The sequence below is a fragment of the Fusarium flagelliforme genome (assembly GCF_020744385.1).
Source record: "Fusarium flagelliforme strain FIESC 12 MPI-CAGE-AA-0113 chromosome Unknown B0J16scaffold_5, whole genome shotgun sequence".
Lineage (NCBI taxonomy): Eukaryota > Fungi > Ascomycota > Sordariomycetes > Hypocreales > Nectriaceae > Fusarium > Fusarium flagelliforme.
Window position 1 is genome coordinate 585533 of NW_025763507.1, and position 19827 is coordinate 605359.

A 19827-nucleotide genomic window follows, 5' to 3' on the forward strand; every position below is an offset into this window, starting at 1 on the left:
CCTCTGATGTCTCCACGTCCGAATAGCCCCTAGCAGAATCGTCCCAATCGAGAACCCATAGCATGTCATGGCCAGGGGTCGTCCCGTGACGAAGTATCCAAAGCTCTGCGCGTGATACCCCTCGTGATGCAGCGTGAAGAGCTGGGCTACTAGTGTTCCTACCATGGACATCATGACCGAGGTGCGTAGGTAGCCGAGGAAGGTCCTTTCGTTTGCTGTAACGTTGTAAGCCTGAGCCCTGAAGCCTTCCATTTATCCATATGGAACACGCTTGTATGCGGTCCATCACGAGACCCTTCTTTGACGCATCTCAAAGTTCTTCCTCCAATCTCATCCCCTGGATGTACATACCTAGATGATCTCTTGATGCAGACATGTCGACTTCGCAGCTAACATAGTCCCTCCAGAAACGTCCCAGGCGCGTCTTGTTCTTGTTAGTGTCGGGTGCACTGTCACCCCCCTGCGGCACGGCGGATCCTTCTCCGTTACTGCATCGGGGACGCGATTCACCTTCAGGGTTACTCTCGCTTTGTGTCTGTGTCTGTGTTTGGGAACGAGAGCCTTGTCTGGGAAGGTCTTGGAGGGAGTATTCCGAGTTGGAGCGTGTTCGAAGCATTGTCGCATGAGGCACCGCGCAGCAGTTATGAATGTGGGTTGTTAACGCTATGAAGACAGTTATTGTTATGAGGTTAGTGCTGTGTAAGAGTGATGCTTTGATGTGTTGTCGCCAAGGAGTGTTAATTGTGTATGACCATGTGCGGATATCGGCGTGTATAAGCGGAGCCGAGCGCCGAGCCGGCCCCTCTTAGCCGGGACACGGAGGAGGGATCCATTAAACACGGAGATCTAAGACATTGCCGTCTTGATTCACTTATATATACTGCTATTCATCAATCATGATCTAATTTGGTCTGAGTAAGCACTAGATAGATATGTACTCAATGGAGTAAAGGGTATAGAGTTCAACACAACGTTCAACCGCATTCCAGACTCCTGCACAACATCCAACGGTTTCTAAATCAATGATCTACTCATGCATGCATAACTCACGGCACTTATACAAAAAATACCCCTTTTAGAAGCGGACGTTGCTTTACATCATAAATCCTCTTTTAGCCATCTACCGAACTTTCCATATAAGGCAACTGGACCACTTACACTGTACCCTTGTTTTCTAGCCCTGATTCTATTTTCATCTCCATTCTCTTTAAAGTTAAAGTTGCTTTTTTCCGGCTCTCGCTCGTCTTGGCTCCGCCGGTACGCTCCGGCCGACAAGTTGGGAACACCGGCCCGGATATCCGACTTATTTCCCGATTCTGACCACTCATCCCAGGCTGTCGGGAATGAGAACAGAAGGTCAGCATTTCATCGCAGCTGAACATACGAGATAAGGCCAAGGAACAGAAAAAGTTCTTTATTTCTGAATCAGCACATGTTTGTTCTTATCTATTTCATCATCTGAGGGAAAAGCCCCGAGACTCCCGGCAGACATACATAATCAACATCGCTCTCACGGTCCGTATCTACCGACCAACTTTCCTTCTTCTCTGAAACAAACATTAAAGACAAAAAGTCATCTCCACTTCACCTTCAGCCGGGCCGTCTAAATAGCTACAAGCTAGAATCTCATTTGCTGAATTGCCTATCTCGATCAACCTTGTTCCCTGACGTTATTGTATGTATGGTGCAATTCCTCGAGCCTCATGCTTATCCTGCGCCGCTGGCTTGCTTGCGCAGTATAAGTGAGCAAATGTTCTAAGACCTTTTGGTATTTCTGTTCTGTTGAATACACACTTCTTCTTTTGGTAGCTCGCTTCGACTTGCCGGTTTTACTTTCGTTTATTACTATATCAGATCTGAATCTCGAGTCTAGGACTATTCTCTTTCTTAGATCAGCCACATCTGACAAGAACTTGTGACAATGAACGAGTCAAACACCCCTTCTACTCCAGACACCGAGTTTTCTGCACCATGTAGTCCACCGCAAAAGATACAGTATCTTAGAGATACTCGTTCTGCAGCGAAGGAGAAGTTGGCACAACTAACCTTGGAAGAAAAGGTAGTCCATATCCGCCCTTCACACTAAATTATACTAACATTTTCAGGTCTCCCTTCTCACAGCCGCAGACTTCTGGAGAACAAAAGCCATTCCAGAGAAAGGCATCCCATCGATCAAAACAACCGACGGTCCCAACGGTGCACGCGGTGGTATCTTCGTTGGTGGCACAAAAGTGAGTAACACGTCCTCTCGTAGCCAGTGGCGTAACTAACATGGCAGGCCGCCTTATTCCCATGCGGTATCTCCCTCGCAGCAACATGGAACAAAGACCTCCTCTACCAAGTCGGCCAACACCTCGCCCAAGAAGTCCGAGCCCGCTCAGCAGAAATGCTCCTCGCCCCGACAGTCTGCATGCATCGTCATCCCCTCGGCGGTCGAAACTTTGAGTCGTTTTCCGAAGATCCGCTTCTTACTGGAAAGTTGGCTGCGCAGTATATCAAGGGTCTTCAGGATAGAGGTGTTGCTGCTACCATCAAGCGTGAGTGCTTCTAGAATATTTGATGGAGTTTGCTAACAGTAACAGATTTCGTGGGAAATGAGCAAGAGACCAACAGACTCACGATAGACTCTCTCGTTACAGAGAGACCTCTTCGTGAGATTTACCTCAAGCCGTTTGAGATTGCTGTTCGAGAGGCGAATCCTTGGGCTGTCATGACTTCGTACAACCTCATCAATGGCGTTCACGCAGATATGAACAAACACACTCTAAAAGACATTCTTCGCGGAGAATGGGGATACGAGGGGTAACGAATCCATACCACCACTGTCAAAACTCATCTAACATCTTGTAGTACCGTCGTTTCAGACTGGGGCGGCGTAAACTCAATAGTCGACTCCGTAGAAGCAGGCTGCGATATCGAATTCCCCTACTCTCCCAAATGGCGTCTCGACAAGCTCATCGCAGCCGTCAACGAAGGTCGTATGTCGATTGACGCTATTGACCAAGCAGCAGAAAACGTGCTCGCGCTGGTCGAGCGGCTCAAGGGTGGTGATATGTCTCCAGAGCAGCCCGAGCGTGAAGACGATCGTGAGGAAACGAGACAGTTGATCAGAGCGGCTGGTCATGAAGGTCTCACTCTTCTGAAGAACGATGATGGTATTCTTCCACTGTGTCCAAAGACTACAAAGGTCGCTGTTATTGGACCGAACGCGAATCGTTCTATTGCTGGTGGTGGTGGAAGCGCAAGTTTGAACCCTTACTACAACACCATTCCTCTCGACAGCATCCGCAAGGCATCGCAGCAGAAAGTAGCATTTGCGCAAGGCTGCCATATCCACAAGTGGCTCCCCGTTGCGTCGCAGTACTGCACTGAGAAGTCAGGTAAACCGGGTGTTCACATCGACTGGTTCGCAGGCGACAAGTTCGAGGGTAATCCCGTGGTGAAACAGCGTCGAACAAACACAGATCTCTTCCTCTGGGATTCAGCGCCTCTGAACGAAGTCGGTCCTGAGTGGTCTGCCATAGCAACCACATACCTGACGCCCAAAACAACAGGAAAGCATACAATCAGCTTCATGAGCGTAGGACCAGGAAGACTCTTCGTCGATGGAAAAATGGTTCTCGACTTATGGGACTGGACAGAGGAAGGTGAAGCAATGTTTGATGGCTCGATTGATTACCTCGTCGACGTCGACATGGAAGCTGACAAGGCCGTTAAGCTTCGTGTGGAGATGACCAACGAACTTCGTCCTGTTTCCAAGCAGAAGCAGTTCGGTATCACGCACAAGTACGGCGGTTGTCGTATTGGTTTCAAGGAGCAGGATAAGGTGGATTATATCCAACAAGCTGTTGAGACGGCGCGGGATGCTGATGTTGCGGTTGTTATTGTTGGTGTAGATGCGGAGTGGGAGTCTGAGGGGTATGATCGTCAGACGATGGATCTTCCTGCTGATGGGAACCAGGACAGGCTTATTGAAGCTGTGGTGAAGGCTAACCCGCGAACTATTGTCGTTAACCAGTCTGGTAGTCCAGTGCACATGCCGTGGGTTGACCGAGTACCTGTTATTCTTCAAGGCTGGTACCAAGGTCAAGAAGCAGGCAATGCATTGGCTGATGTGTTATTCGGTATCGAGAACCCAAGCGGTAAACTCCCAGTAAGTACCACCATCTCTGACAGAATACTCGCTGACTTCAACAGAGCACATTCCCCAAACGCATCGAACACACCCCAGCATGGCACAACTGGCCCGGCGAAAACCACAAAGTCCTCTACGGCGAAGGTCTCTACATCGGCTACCGCCACTACGACCACGCCAAGATCGAGCCATTATTCCCCTTCGGTCACGGCCTCTCCTACACAACCTTCGAATACGGCCGTCCCGAAATCTCACCCAAAACACTCGGTCCCAACAGCGAAATCAAGATCACCCTCGCCATCTCCAACACAGGAACACGCGCCGGTTCTGAAGTCGTGCAGATTTACGTCCACGACGAAAAGAGCAGACTGCCGCGCCCGGAGAAGGAGCTTGTGGCGTTTGAGAAGGTGTTCCTTGAAGCTGAGGAGACGAGACATATTAGTATTAAGCTGGATAAGTATGCTGTTGGGTATTATGATGAGACTGTTCCTGGGTGGATTGCTGAGGAGGGCACGTTTAAGGTGTTGATTGGAGCGTCGAGTACGGATATCAGGTAAGTTTTCTGCCATTGATGAAGAGTTTGTGCTAATCGGTGTAGGCGGTCGACCAAGTTCAGCGTGAAGGAGTCGTTTACTTGGGTGTTCTGAACGGACTAGGAATGCGGTTCGGGTTGATAGAGTATAAAGATATTGTCAGATATCATTCCAATAGGCGCATCAGGATACTGTGTGATTTTCCAAGACGCTTTTATTCGAGAACTGTGAAGCTGTGGTGGTGCAAATATGATCTATCACTGTGTTAAGCCCTCACAATAAAGCGCACCAGGTCACAATGGTCCGTGAAAGCCATGTAGCATATCACATATGATTGTCAAGCAGTAGTATATATCGTTCTGCAGACACTAAACAACGCCTCGGATCACGTCCAGGCCATGTGTCGCAATTCATTCTGATTCAGATCTTGATTCTGCGTTAGACAAGCAACACCAAAACAAGCGGTCAAACATACCTCATGTATAAACATTACACTGCCAACGTGCTCTCAACCTTTTGCACGTCGGCGCTTCGAGTCCCTTGGTCTCGTGATTCATTCTTCAATTCTTTTATTTGTGTTCTGCTCAATCCCGCTCGTCGCGCTCGTCGCGCTCGTCGCGCTCGTCCTGCTTGCCCTCAGGGCTGCGACTCCTGCTTCGTCCACGGTTTCGTCCACCAGCGCCCTTTCCACGACCAGGCTTTCCAGGTGGGGGTCGCACGAAGGCAAAGTCCACAGAGATGGTCTGCTCGAGAAGTTTCTGGTTGTGTGCGCCGTCGATGGCAGCTCGGGCTTCCTCCAGTGTTGTGAACTCGATGAGGGCGTATCCCTAAGTCTCCGCGTTAACAATCCATTCCATTCTGCTTCGAGGTCATGTAGCTTACCTTGACGTAACCGCTTCTTCGGTCAAGGTTCAGGTGCATGTTCTTGATCTCGCCGTACTCTCCGAAAAGATCTTGTAGGGTTTCCTCGTCGGCTTCTTCATGGACGTTAGTCACCGCGATGATCCAGCCTTCGATGGAGCGGACGGCTGTTGCTTTGGTATGCGTTTGCATGTCGGACTCGTTGCGCGCGGGGGGAGGGGGAGAGCCCGCCTCGACGTCGACGTCCATTTCAACATCGGCCATTTTGAAGGATGTATTCGGTGTAGGAGGAGTTGTTTATGGGGATTGGCAAAGGTAAAGTTGATCGCTTTGGTGATGGAAGTTTACCTGGCAGGTTGAGAGGCTGGATTCCATATCACGTGACTCGAACTTCGGAGCCGAAAGTGAACAATGGCTTCAATTATCAGACTTTCTATTGGAGACAATGGCTTTAATTGTTTGGAGGTTATGTTTCAGGATTTCTAGTGTCGGATGCAGCTTTTACGTAGAATCATGTAGTGTGGCAATTCAATCAGATCTGACTCGAGGGGTGATCCTGAGGCAACTCAAGTCGACGATGTCATCCATCAATGTGAGTCACTCGCCGAGAACCCCGAGAAATCCATCATTTACAACATGCGCACGCATCACCAAAGGCGCTCCTTCCAGAGCCATGGCCATATTCACCAGCAGAGGTTCATTCACAATCGCAGCACATGTATCTGGTGCGAACATGTTTGTTGTATTGTGACAACTGACACCGGACGCCGAGTAGAGTCGTAGCGCTTTCTTCGCCATTTCCTTTTTCATTTCATAAGGGGGCTCAGCCTATCATGCGACCCGACCCAATCCATCATCCCATTACTGAGTGAAGTCAACCATTGTTGTGTTGAACCGTGTCCGCAATCCAACCTATCCCGATTCCGCAAATTCGTTTTTAACCAGTCGTTTAGGAGCCGGGGTTGGGGTTCATCTGTGTTTCGCATCGTCAGCGCTCGTTCTCCTGTATCCTGTATATTATCGAGTCTGCTCACCTTTCTCTTGCCACCAGTGAGGGTAACGTTGACGAATCGACGGGTGTACTTGAGGCGCTTGAGAGCACGGCCCTTGGGGACCTTGGTCTTCTCTTGCTTCTCAACCTGTTGTTCGGAAAATGGTTAGTGATCGATGTTCGTCGGGATTATTCGATGGATTCGCGATGTCGTCGTACCTTAGGAGTCTGAGACTTGACCTTGCCTGCGAGAATGTTAGCGATCGTCAAATAGAGAGAATATCGTAGATAATAACGTACCGGCACGGGCAAGAGATCCGTGAACTTTACCCATGGTGAATGATTTGCTTGGTGGTGATGTGGATGGTGAGTCGACGGGCTGCGCGGTAGGATATTTTGGGGAATTTGGCAAATGTGGGCGAAATCAAAGCGAAACGCTTCTCACGTGAGCGGGGATAAGATGCCCTCTCGGAAAAACTGCGGGTCCGAGTGGCGGATAAGGGTGATTATGTAAGGTTGGTGGAGCTAATTCTCCGTTGAGCAGTCATGACATGAAGAGTCGAGGATTTGTTACGACAGTCAGTAAAAGAAGACTGAACATTCTAGATTGGTCTGGATATTCCTCATGATTGATATATTTAGTTACTTTTGCCAGTTTTGTTGGCTTTGTTCAGTCTAAGAGAAATGGCGTGACGTCACTCGCCAGTTTGCCCATCGAGTTGTGATGATGGTAACCAAATACCGTTTCAGTGTATCTAACTGCAGCTAAACAGTCACAATATATTGTCAAGTTTATGAATACTTCCTTGTGACTACTCTCGCCTCTGACTCTCGTAACCATCCCGGTGGGATTTCTCAGAGCCGTTACATCGTTTTTCGGCCATGCAGGTACACGATATTCCCGTGGCTGGGCGTCTTACAAGCAGCTGCTGCACCCTCAGTCTACATGAACGTTGACTCGAAGGCTGGTGCTGGAAACTGCACTCCAACTTCGTAGTCAATGGTTTTTGTAGTGAGGCGTATGCAGAGCGTCGGGCCAGTTTAGACCCCAACCTCTAGTTGGAGATTCCCAGTTGAACTTGAGATGGTGATTCGGGGGAGGTTAAAATTGCAGTGAAAGAGAAACCTATTGGTTGCAGGTCGCTCTGATTCCATTTCCTTGCACAGCCTCGTCGATTCAAACACCCCAATTCTAGTCACAAGAGTAACACTGCTATAAGTTTACTATGCTTAGACGGCGCCTTTAAAGGTTTTTTTGAATAACACCTTCTGATGCGAAAGCTGTTGAATGAAGCTTTATAGGAGTAAGCCGATCATTCAACAAAAACAAATAATGATACTGAAATATTTAGACAACAATAAGTTGACTGCAAAGTCTGGTAATGATAGAAAAAACAGGATAATAATCGTTCTTCGCGTCTACGATGTAGGGTAAGCGCCTCGAAAGTGACTCCATCACAATCAGTCCAAGTCAATTCCCCACTTGTCTCATGGTATTAATTCCGCCAGTACACACGGATAGCCCAATTCATCATATAAATCGACAAGGTCTTTCTACCAAAAGCTATTTTCATTATGCCCAGGCTTGTCTAGATGCCTTGCATCGTGTCGAGTGGATGCTTGTACTATATTTACACAGAGCCCCAGGGACTTGCAGGGTCCAGCCGCCATAGACCTTTCACTGATGCGAAAATACGAGACCAAGATGAGGCCATTGCAGCTGAACTGAACTTCACGGCGGACTTTACAAGAGGGGTTCAGTGAACCCCACCATGTCTTGAATTGATGATATTTATATCGTAGGGCTCAATTGCAGAGCTGAAGACCCGCGCTCTGTTGAGTTGTGATTCTGGTGTTTCTGCACAAGATACAGAGATACTCATGTCCATCAATTGCGAAAAGCATGTAAATTAATTGGAATGTCATATACGAATCATAAACTCAACTTCTGTAAGGCTGGTCAATATTGGCCTCAATCACATCAGAAGCTTGGATGATATCCAACACGGCGTCTAAACCAAGCCCCAAGATGCACGGGCCCTGCAGAGCTGGAGAGAGCACAGAATCTTGCTTGCAGGAAACAGCTCAGCACATACCATACCCCTCACAGATAAATCACATCACTGCATCACTGCGCATCCAACTAAAAGAAACTACTGTATGTACAAAGTCAGTCTAGACGATACTTTCTCGGCGGGGAGGTTGGATCATGTCATGAGATTTCTTACTGATCGACAAGAGGGCTGGGACACCACCAGAAAGAGAAATCAGGGGAATAAGTGCATTTTAAATGCTGTACTACGATTGAGGCTTTCATGCTAAACTTTGCCATCTCTTCTCTCCCGCCCAGCCTTCTTTCATGGCGTATCGGCCAGCCATTACTTTAAACTCACGTCCAACTAAAAGAAAGCCAAAATAAAGAAAGAGGAAAAAAATCCAAAACGAGTTTCTGTGCAGACCGCTAAAACCCCAGAATATCGTATAGACAAGATCTTTTTGGGCAAGTAGCCGTGTTGCTATTCGCGTATCATTCGCTTCTACGGGTAACTTGACAGGGGAGGATTAAAAATAGCATTGACCAACTGAAGAAGCAGAAGCGGAAGCAGAGGGAAAAGAGCGGCTGTAAGACCACTGCAGTGTGGATCGTCTTCCCGCATGTGCCGAACCAATGGATCTTTACGGTTGACGGATGACACTTCAAGCCACGCACGTCTTTTTGGGTGGTGCCCACCTCAACAGTTCGTATTCCTGAATCCACTGATCGATTATCTTTACGAGTTGACAGGCCGAAGAGGGTGTAGAGTTCAATGGTTCATGTCTGAGAAGGGTTGATACAACGGTGATATTCATGTGAACCGCCTGTCTTAGCTATTTTATCATCAACCTTAAGAAGAAAGATCCAACCAGGGAACAACTGTCTTGCAGTGGCTTTCACCCTAGTCATCATCCCGCACAACGGACATGATCCATTCTATCATGACCCCGGCTATCCTGGTCAGAGTAGAGTAATTGACTAGCCAGCCATGATCATGGATGTGATATCCGTCCCGCAACTCAGCTAGTTTTGGGTTGGTCTACTGCAGGCTAGTCAAGCCCAGAAAAAGAAACCCAATTGCTATTGCTAGCTATATCGGCCGGCATCTTGCTTGCTCGATTGCCTGACACTGCTTGGCAATCTCAGAGTCAGACAAAGAGAAACTAAAAACTTCAGTAAATGGGAATTCTCTGGAATTTTCTATTTCCACTGATTCTTCCTCTTACTCATTAGATCCTCTCCTCCCGCCCTTTCTCATTTCCTCTCTCTCCCTCCATCTCTTACATATGGATGCATCCATGCTACGTTGAGTCAGGATACTACCTTCTTCTACACTCTCCGTTCCTCTGACCTTTCGTGTCACCATAATACTTCTCTCTCAGCCATCCTCTTATTTTTTCCCTACCTGTGCAACATTGGGAAGTGGTTTCTAGTCCGTTCGTCTGGTCTCGTCCCAACACCTCCAGACCTATCACGAGATACCTGCATCATCACCTTGCCCACCGCCTTTGCAACAGCTCATTGACACCACAACCCGCAAGCGTCTTTCCCTCACCCCAATTCCCACCGCTTTCGTTATTCTTCAATTGTCAACAGAAGGAAAAGAAGGGTTGAAAAAGTAATTGGAATGATCAATTTCCAATTTCGCAAGCAATAAAACATCACACCCGAGACATCTCATCACAGCCCACTTTTTTCGGTATAGCTTCTTTGCTGAACGCAGCAATACAACAAGCTTTCATTTTCTGAGCGCTTCCGGACACTGCAGAGACGAAAACGCAAACGCCCGCGAAAAGACAAGGAAGCAGCAGAAAGCTGTTCTCAGATTTATTATTATTTGCGCTTACCTGCAGCGAACCCAATCACCCCACCACCCGCTGCTCTTGTCCGACACAACTCTCATCTCAGATTCGCTTCTTCTCCCGAACATCTTCTGTCTCACAATCTCGCATGTGCACAGAATTCGTGCAGTCGCCAGACGACTAGTCTAGTTCAACCATGATGCAGGCTCAACCCCAGCCTCAAGGGCGCGCTCGCTCAAATAGCTTGCAGCAAATGCTCGACTTGGAAAAGAAGCTCAATGTAAGCTTACAAGCGATCGAGAGTCAAGAAAATTTGCCTGACTTGTTTGAACAGTTTCAACGAACACATCTAGGCTCTGTGCCTCCTTCTCCGCCATGCACTGATAGCGGTAGCTCTGTTCCTCCTAGTCCTGGCCCTACTCCTCGTCGATTCGAGTTGGTGCCAAAGGACAAAAAACCACCTGTTCGAAATTACTCTGCTGTTCCTCCGCCACTCTTTTCGTCTCATTCAGATCCTGTGCGATCAGCTTCACCAAACATGATTCCCAGGAAACCTGTCGGTCAAGGCATGTCCCGACCGTCTTCAAACGAACAGCTCTCCAAGGAAAAAGACGACAAACCGGCTCAAAAGACAGTAGCCTTTTGTTTCCCCCCAGACGTGGAAGAGAGGCGCTCGATGTGCCAGTCACCCACCTGGGAGGCCTACAATCGTCAAAAGAAGGAGAAAAAGGAAGAAAAACGCAAGGAGCTTGAGAAGAAAGAAGAAGAGAGACGACGGGAGAAGGAGAAAGAGCGAGAACAAACCATGAACGCAGCTCTCGAAGAAGCTTGGAAGAACGCTCCCAAGCCCCGCGGTAGAAAGCTGAGCAAGCCTATGCCGCCTTCTCCAGGCCGCAGCAACACCGAACCAGTCCCAGCCCAACCAGTCCCAGTCCAACAAAAGCGAAGATCGCGCTCGTCCAGTTTATTAGGCTTCTCCATTGGTAGAAACAATGACGATCCTGAAGAACCGAGACGTAGCCGCTCCAGCTCTCTTACATCCATCTTCCGCAAGTCATTTGAGATCAAGAGGGCGTCATTTGACGAGACGAGCTCAACTGGGTTTTTGGGCGGTGTCAAGCTTGAGAAGAAGAAGGAGGATTTTCACTTGAAGGTCAAGGAAGACCAGGCTAAGGGTGATAGCAAGGTTCATCCTGCTATGCGAAAGACTTTCTTGGGTCATGGCTCGTTTACACCGCTTAAGGTAAATCCTCAGACCAAGGAGGCTGATGCGCAGAAACGAGCGTATCCTCCTATCTCGATTAACACCTCTGGTGCGAGAGGTCAATCGGCCAAATCACCAAAGTCATCGAGTAGGAGGGGCTCCGTCAATATCTACCTGTGGAGCGCTCGAGCGAGACGGGGTTCGGTCAGTGATGACTGCGCGGTTGCCGATGATACAGAGGATGAGGGTGATCAGAACAAGCCTCAAACACCGGACAGTGAGATTCTTTACCACAAGGCCCAAGGTCTGATTCGAAGAGGTGGTCTTTACGTCAAGAAGGATCAGAACGGAGAAGCTGAGACGTCAGAGGACAAGCCAGCAGTGCCTACACCACGCACTTCAAACCAAAGCTTGAAGCAAACTCCAACCATCAACGTCCCCAAAGACTCTGACAACCCTCCTAAGCAAGATACCATCACCGTATCAAGACCACCAATAGCATCCGCCCAATACCCACCCCGAAAATCATCAATCGCCTCAACTCTATCTGTTCCCCCAACACCTCCTCGCCGAAGCTCAAAGAGACGCGGTTCACTCACCTTGTTAACCCGTCTCAACCACACCCAGCCTCCTCCCGACGAACCATCAACCGCTCCCGCAGGGTCCAAAGCATCGCGCAAGAACAACCCACCGAGCATCCGTTACGAACAGACTCAAGCCGGTACGCGACCTAAACCCATCACTACAGAAGCTGAACCCGCGCCCACGAAATGGAACCTTAAGGAGGCTGCCAGGAGTGCGTTCTGTAGAGGTCATTCTGCTCAGGGATCGGTTTCTTCGACGACGAGTTCGGCGTCAAAGTACAGTCAGCCATCGCCTCCTGTTGCTTCTGGACCATTCCCACCAAGGACAGATTCGAGGGGTATGGGAACGGCGAACAGTGCACCTATTCGTACTCAGCATGTTCACGTTCCGGTCAAACATCTGACTCCGCCAGCGTCCTGCTCACCAACAGGTCGCAGACCCATGACCAGCTCATCCGAATCATCCTACTCGGACGCGATTCAATCTATCTCACCGTTGAGCACACCACACTCTACCCCTCCTCAATCGGAGATGGGTCACTCTCCCCATATCGCATCTGCAAAGCCCATGAACTGGTCTTACACAAACTCACCACGAATGACACCCAGCGAAGATCCAGAAATCGATCATATCCAAGAAGCTGCCAACAGAGTAATGGAAGCCTTCTCAAACGCCAATACACGCAGCGCAACACCGCGCAGCCCCAAACAAACCCCCTCCCCCTCCCCATCTCATCCCCTCAAACACAAAGACCGCAGCCTCCGATCTCCCATCCAGGGCCATAGATCGACCCTCTCAGATCCCGAGGCCGGTATAAAAACGCTCCGTCGCCAATCCAACCTAGAGCATCTCAACCACGGCGAACCCTCGGCCAAGATGTTCGTCGAATGCTGCGCATGCATGCGCTACCACGACATGCCGAGCAAACTCTACGAAGCCATGTCCAACCCTGATGAGGTGTTGAGCGCTGGGTACGCGGGGACTGTGAGCATGACTGTCAAGTGTCCTTGGTGCAAGCACGAGATGAGCACCAAATGCTGTGCAGGATTCGCAGCGATGGTGTACATCAAGGAGCGCTTCCACTGATGACCAACATTCTTTTTTGCAAATTGTTTTTCCTTTCGTACTGGCGCTGGAAAAAAAAGACAGGATACCGGGTAATATGTTAGTGTGCAGGGTCTGGTCCCCATGTGACCTAAAGACCCTTCTATACCAGAGGAATTTGTGTATTTAGTTTTTATGAAAGAATATAACGAGTCCACGATGATGAATACAAACTACAGTACCTTGCCTTCACAATGCCATACCTATTCCTCAACATTTTGCTTCTTGGACCCTGATTTGACGTCACATCCACCACTGCCAAACCTCACTCTCCACCTCAACCGGAGGTTACTCTTGGCATTCAACCTATCGTGAGACTAAACAAAATTAAGTTGACCTAAACACCTTCCGGTCCGAGAATAGTACCAGAGACGATAGCGAATTAAGAAGAAACGTGGTGGTGTGCGAAAAAAACGACTATTCTACCACCGAAGCTACCGTCATCACGGACCATGTCTTGGCGTTCGTATGATTGAGATAATGCAGCAAAAACAAGTCTTGCATTATCACGAGAATGAATAGACACAGTAATAGAATAACAGTGATAATAACCTGTTGTTTCAAAAGATTGTATTTCTTGCAATTGGTAGAATTGATATCCTGCTTTTGAAAAGGTTGCGCAGCTCTGACGTCAGGATGGGCAGGGATTCTAAACATGATGGATGCCAGGTTTTGAGAGATGCAAATGCAAGAAATGAAGCAGAAATTCCCAGTGTCTACGTCAGGTATTGAATGAGAACGAGTTTATCTTGCAATTTCTCTCTTTCATCCGTTATCTTCATCAACACCAACCAATACACTACAATCTAATACTATACAATCATCACAATGGGCGAAATCAAGAAAGGAACTATCAAGCACCGCAACAAGGAGGGCACCCTCGACGCATCAGCCCTCCTCTGGCGCGCCCTCACCTCCGAGAAACCAGAGGTTATGTGGAAGTACATCACCAAAGACGCCGTCCTCTGCGAACCCGACCAAAACGTCTACTCACCACGAACCGAGCCCGCCCTCGAAGAATATCTCGAGGAGCAGTACGAGCCCTGGACCGCATACAAGATCCACGACGAGCCCGAGTTCGTCGAGATTGATCTCATGGCTTCCGCCCTCAACTACCGCGTCACCTGCTGGAAGCTGGTCAATGGAGAGATGCTGGCGACTGATGCTTGGTGCCACAGTGTCTTTCGACAGGGTCCTGGAGGAGATTGGAAGTGCTGTCTTCACCACATGGCCAAGATATAAGACATGATGATGGATAACGAAGGTGCTTTGGGTGTTGGGGGATATCGGCGAATATTGGACTTTTTTGCTCTGCTCTGCTGGACGATGTTTCATCTAGCCTGTCATGTTAATTAAACGACGTTAACGTATTATAACAAACCTGCATTATTCTTTTTCCCAACCATCGGCCCTCCGAAGCGAGCCCGTACTAGTAGCATTGCCAAGCAACTTCACCTTCTCCACGATAAAGTAATAGCCCGAGTTTCTAATTGTCAATATTTGCTCAACTTCCTTTGCGTAAAAGAGAATAACCCCTAGATAATGCAACGATAGTAGGTAATTACCCGCGGGAACGCCTCCCAGATGCAGCCGTAGCGTTATGGGTTTGGAGACAGAGTTTCTCGCCAAGCTTTCAAAATGAGGAGTTCCCACAGGCTCTAAAACGAGGGGGAGGGGCCCTTTATTTCGTGCAGTATCTGTTTTCTGAATATGGTCGCGTGCGTTTTTTGTTGGTTGTCTGTGTCCATCCCTCACGCATAGGTAGGTGGCTGTTCTGGTGGTTGACGTTTTGCTGCCGATCAAAGAAAACGGCTGTTGAATTGCACCATTCAGCGATAGGCATTATTTCTGCACGTTGAGCAAGGATTGAAAGCACAGTCTTTCGGTCTCTCATTTGGGACGGTTTAGTTTAGGTTGCTCTTGTTTTTCTCTTGGCGAGCCTGGGCGTTTTCGCCTCTCATCGAGCATCGGGAAAGCCTGGGTGTGCCTCGAAGAAAAAAAACTGTCTTCTTTTTCTTGGCTCTTTTGATTGTCATAATGAGCGTCTGTTGGTGTCGTGCCAGACTTACCGGCCAACTCCCTTCTATCCGGTCGATGCATCTGAGTCCCGAGGTCATCATGGATCGCTTAGCCATGTAGGACTTTGAGCATCAACTGTCTTCTTTTCGGTCATATTCTTACAGGCAGGGCAGTCTGAGAGGTGACGTCGTTTCTCAATTCATCTTGATAGTCGATATGCTTGTGACCAGAAAACTCCAGAAATAATCTCGCCTCATGATAACGCATGCGTGTCAATGATTGCGATGTTCCTACTATCCGTTTGGCCAAGTCAACCGGATACCCGGCTTAAACAACCGATCGCTTGGTCTGTCGATGACTGTCATGTTAATGTCTCAGGCCAAGGACTTGTCAAATGCTTCTTCAACTCACGACGACTTGGCGAGAAGAGGATATGCGCTCAGTGACATGTCTGTGCTGGGCCGGTCGCCTGGTCAGTTGTACCACCAACCTCTTCTGTCCAAATCCTCAGGCAAACATGTCCGCTCGAGGCTCCGGGGCACTTCAGCGGAGGGCACGTGTCCTCCTCGTTCTCTCCTTCTGCTGCGAGTGGCTCCGCCGCGCCCACTCCGCTGCTGGGTCTACTGCAGCATCCTCGTAAAGCCTAAGACACCCGCTGTCCTTGGCAATGGAACGCTTGTGGGGCCGCCCACCGTTCCGCTCAAAGGTCCAATATTGAGCCGTTTCCGTTTCCGCTGCCGTTTTGTTCTTGCTGCTTCTGTTTCTAACCGACCTGCAGATAGGATGCAGACGCCTCGTTTTCTTGCAGCAATATTGTCACAGATAAACTATGGATGGCTGTAACCGTGGTCGCTGTTGTTATTACGAGACGGGCTGGAAACTGTTATTATGTAATTTATTGATACCCTGGAAGTCTTGGCTTTGAGCCAAGACTATGGTAGGCAGAATCTTGGATGGACCCTTCGAATCAAACTGTCCACCCTGTATCTCTTTACTCTCCAAAACAGGACTCGCGCAAAGATAAAGCCAACGACCAAAGAGCTACGCGCACGGAATATAGATCTGCCTGCCGTGTATAGTTGCAGATAGATCTAAGGATCCTAACCTGCAGCTCTTGTTAGATAACAACCGAGAAGGCCCGAACTACACTCGAACTAGTACCCGCATAGTTTTCGTGATACATCCAACAACAACTATGTATGTAATAAGAACTGAGCAACCCCACAGGGATCGTCCTTGGAAAAAAGGCTTAAGAGCGCCGCACAGCTTGAGGCCTTGAGATTATCGAAGCCTAGACCGTACGTACTGCAATAGCAAGGAGGCTTGGCTGCGTCAAATGGCTGAAGCTGTAGCTGTACTGGTTCAACCCCAGAGTTTTGTTGAATGCAACCGGCGTCGAAGCCTGGGGAAATCTGGCGCTTATGCCAGGGCTCTGGAAAGCCAAGACATATCCTCGAAATTATGGTACGATGCGTCCAGATTTCAACCTCGCCATTTGCGAGCTTTTCGGCCAAGTTCCATATCGCCAAGTTCTTGGGGTTCAAGGTAGACAAAGTCGGTAGATGCAACAGATTTCGTGCCTTCAGGTACCACCCCCTGCGGCTGATAACAGTGAATGTCGCAGACAGCTGTGAATGGTCCGCAGGCTCGGCTTACTGCTTCTGAAAATTAACATCCGGGATGTCAGTATGGTGTTCCGACAAGTGTTGAGAGTGACAATGATGATCACCGAAGCCCGAGCGTCCCATATGCCGTGTGCCATTGGTACTCCCCGTTGGTGTTGAAAAACTCCCCGGTCGACATTCCGGTCCGTGCAAGACCCTGGTGACTTGTCAAAGACCTGCCGATACAACTCCGGTCCCGGGCCTCATTATTTGCTGACTTTGACCGCCGTTCCCGGTGCAGGGAGACCGAACATCATAATCTTGGTACCGTGAGTCGTCACAGGGTAGTCTGAGGGATCACATCAATAACCCGGTGCAATATCGCAACTGCAGTCGACTCTTTTTGCACAGCAATAACGGTGGTATCATTCAACACCATTGGGTTAGGATCGTGAGATATGTTGGAACACGGCACAGTTTTGGAACATGCATGTCGAAATTTCTTTTTTTCTTCTCCCCGTACAAAGATAGGCAGGCAGATGCGGGACGGCCTTCTCCATAATGGTGCTGCGTTTTCTTACAAAAGCAAAGCCCCCACGCGTTGTCTCACGTTCGTAGCGAAATGTGCAGTTGATTGCGGTAGCAACGCCGACAGATCCGGGTTTATCCCCATCAAGAGAGATGATATCTCCGCCGCTGAAAGGCTCGCATTGGAGCCTCCTTCTGGAGACCGGGGCACCTCCGTGGGGAGGCCAGTCCCCGCCGTGTCCGCCCCGAGACAGCATCCGGAGAACGGATCCAATCAGGAGGTGGCTGACCCCGTGAGAGCCTTAGATGCGCTTGCAACAGCCCAGCCAGTAGCCTGTAAGAGAAGGGTATCCTGGTGCTAGCTGTAAGCGCCCCGTTTCTGTGAGGACAAAGTGCCGTGTGGAGTGGGGCTACTTGTTGCGTTTTTGCTGCAGCGTACGACGCTCCTTTTGCTCTTCGCCTTGGTAGTTGACACACTTGTTTGGCGTCAAGGCTGTCAGCGTCTGCGCGTCCGGCGTCTGTAGTGATCTGCGGTTCTCAACGAGGAAAAGATAAGCATAGTATCTCCACCGTCTATTGAACGGTTGTATTAATAACAGAACGGAGACATTCAAGGCTAGTGTATGTATATGCGTGAGTCGTACGGAAGAGGACTTCAGAGTTGATGCGACGGCGGATGCTTCATGTTGGCTGATTCGTCGGTTCACGAACAGCTGATGCGGCTAAAGGGGGTAGTGCAGAGAATTCGAAAAAGAATTATCAATAATGTGGGCCGTCATGAGAGAAAAAAAGCCGACGATTTAAGCTTATTGTCGCCTTCAAGGAGATCCTGGGTTGATCTAGTGGAGGACAGATTACGTACCATGTACCTCGCATGCTTGGAGGACTTCTAGAAGCAGTGGAAGCTTATCACGTGATTGATACGCTGCTGACATGTCCAGAGTGAGATTGGTGGTATTCGCCACCAAGATCTGATATCTGCCGTTAGTGCGCTAGCTCATCACTTTCTCGGACTCTCTATGGAGACCCAAGAAGTCCAAGGCGCTAACGCTGGGGTACTTGTCCTAGCTAAGGCATGCTCCAAAGTCTGGGCAAAGATAAGAGACCGTGACTAACAGCATCAAGTCTTGCCAAGGGTGGCAGTGCCTGCACCTCATGCTTGGCAATTGTTCAGCAAGAAGATTCGACCAGGACGTTGCGTAACGCGTCAAATGCTCGACCAAACATATCTCGAGATCTGATCGCAACCCCAAGATCTCCCCGGTCCACGGAGGAATGGGAGAGGCCAGTAATGAAAGAGAATGTGGATAAACTCGTCCGTGCCGTGAATATCACCTGTCGGTGTCGGCGTCGGCGACGGATCTCCGTGGTCCGATTCTTGATACAATCACCGGCAGAGCAGAAGCAGCTGAAAAGAAACAGCAGGGGGTGCTTTCTTGTACGGCCCTATTATTCCTTTGGTGCGGTTGGGTTGGTAAAGTTTGCCTCAGAAATCGTTTCATTGATGCCTGCATTAGATTACTCACTACGACATTATTTTCAACGTGCAGGAAGAAAGAAAAAAACAAGCCTCTTGCCATGGCATGGCATCGCATGGCTTGGGCACAGCAAGCAAGCATGGTAACAATAAAAAATGAAACTAGCGACTCAGACGATACAGACCCAATGACGTGACGACCTATTCACTAGAAATTATGTATGCCCAGACATATCTTCCTCGCCAACAAGAAATTAATACCGAAAAGGTAGGTAGGCGCAATTGATGGTGGTGTGTGTCATGGGGAGGGGGTGTCCCTCTCTCCCTCTCTTCCTCTCTTCTCTGTGTCTCTTTGCCCGTCTAACGTCGGTTCATTTTATGGGGGCCAGTGCGCTGACTGAGCTCGGTTGCAGAAATAATTCCCCCACATGGGATAACACAAGGACAGCCTTGAGCCTCCTCCGTGAGAGCCTCACCAGGCAGGCAGGCGAGAAAGCTGCAGGCAAGGCAAGGCTTCCAAACAAGGCTTTGAACCTGGTGACCCGACCCGTTCACCCCAAATCTAACCCCAAACCCCAGACCAGCAAGAAAGCACTGACGATAACCTCTCATGACCGCTGTTTTGATCCTTGGGGTCTCCTCTTCCAAGGCTCGAGTTCGGGTTGAATGTGGTCCCCTGGGTGCAAGTGCAAGCAATGACTCTGGTGAAGCACCTTCATCCCGGTCTCCCAAGAATACCAAGCCTCGCCAAGCCCTCCGCTGTCCACTAAGAGAGGCCAATTGAGAACCGAACCCGCCACGCCGCGTCACACTTGCTGCCCAGTCCCCCATATGACGTGCGAAGACTACAGCGCTGTCCAGCAGTGAAGCACCGTTCTGTACGGTTGACTGAAAACCAATCAGGTCTCACTCTATCCCCTAGAGATTTGTGGACCGTCTCTACTGGGGT

At 49.3% G+C, this 19827-nt stretch overlaps 5 protein-coding genes across 5 annotated transcripts; 3 read left to right on the forward strand and 2 right to left on the reverse strand.

Moving 5' to 3' along the window:
- Positions 1 to 172: 172 nt before the first annotated feature.
- Positions 173 to 4782, forward strand: B0J16DRAFT_356424 (glycoside hydrolase superfamily; the record flags this gene model as incomplete). The annotated part of the gene is made up of 8 exons (XM_046129474.1): positions 173 to 181; positions 1931 to 2059; positions 2106 to 2231; positions 2279 to 2537; positions 2583 to 2802; positions 2851 to 4153; positions 4198 to 4688; positions 4734 to 4782. 8 exons carry the CDS (start codon positions 173 to 175, stop codon positions 4780 to 4782), a joined length of 2586 nt encoding a protein of 861 aa, XP_045980903.1.
- A 71-nt stretch (positions 4783 to 4853) lies between these two features.
- Positions 4854 to 5883, reverse strand: B0J16DRAFT_148620 (uncharacterized protein). Its single transcript, XM_046122013.1, has 3 exons — positions 5551 to 5883; positions 5144 to 5495; positions 4854 to 5094 (listed from the first exon to the last, which is right to left on the reverse strand). Exons 1-2 carry the CDS (start codon positions 5791 to 5793, stop codon positions 5253 to 5255), a joined length of 486 nt encoding a protein of 161 aa, XP_045980904.1. The 5' UTR covers positions 5794 to 5883; the 3' UTR covers positions 4854 to 5094; positions 5144 to 5252.
- A 124-nt stretch (positions 5884 to 6007) lies between these two features.
- Positions 6008 to 6918, reverse strand: B0J16DRAFT_343758 (ribosomal protein S30). The gene is made up of 4 exons (XM_046128097.1): positions 6821 to 6918; positions 6740 to 6765; positions 6564 to 6668; positions 6008 to 6502 (listed from the first exon to the last, which is right to left on the reverse strand). Exons 1-4 carry the CDS (start codon positions 6852 to 6854, stop codon positions 6479 to 6481), a joined length of 189 nt encoding a protein of 62 aa, XP_045980905.1. The 5' UTR covers positions 6855 to 6918; the 3' UTR covers positions 6008 to 6478.
- A 3635-nt stretch (positions 6919 to 10553) lies between these two features.
- On the forward strand, positions 10554 to 13232 carry B0J16DRAFT_321253 (uncharacterized protein; the record flags this gene model as incomplete). The annotated part of the gene is made up of 2 exons (XM_046125630.1): positions 10554 to 10637; positions 10692 to 13232. The coding sequence occupies 2 exons, from the start codon at positions 10554 to 10556 to the stop codon at positions 13230 to 13232; spliced, it is 2625 nt and encodes an 874-aa protein (XP_045980906.1).
- A 423-nt stretch (positions 13233 to 13655) lies between these two features.
- B0J16DRAFT_148723 (uncharacterized protein) lies at positions 13656 to 14823 on the forward strand. The gene has a single exon (XM_046122014.1). It carries the CDS (start codon positions 14079 to 14081, stop codon positions 14490 to 14492), a length of 414 nt encoding a protein of 137 aa, XP_045980907.1. The 5' UTR covers positions 13656 to 14078; the 3' UTR covers positions 14493 to 14823.
- Positions 14824 to 19827: the final 5004 nt, after the last annotated feature.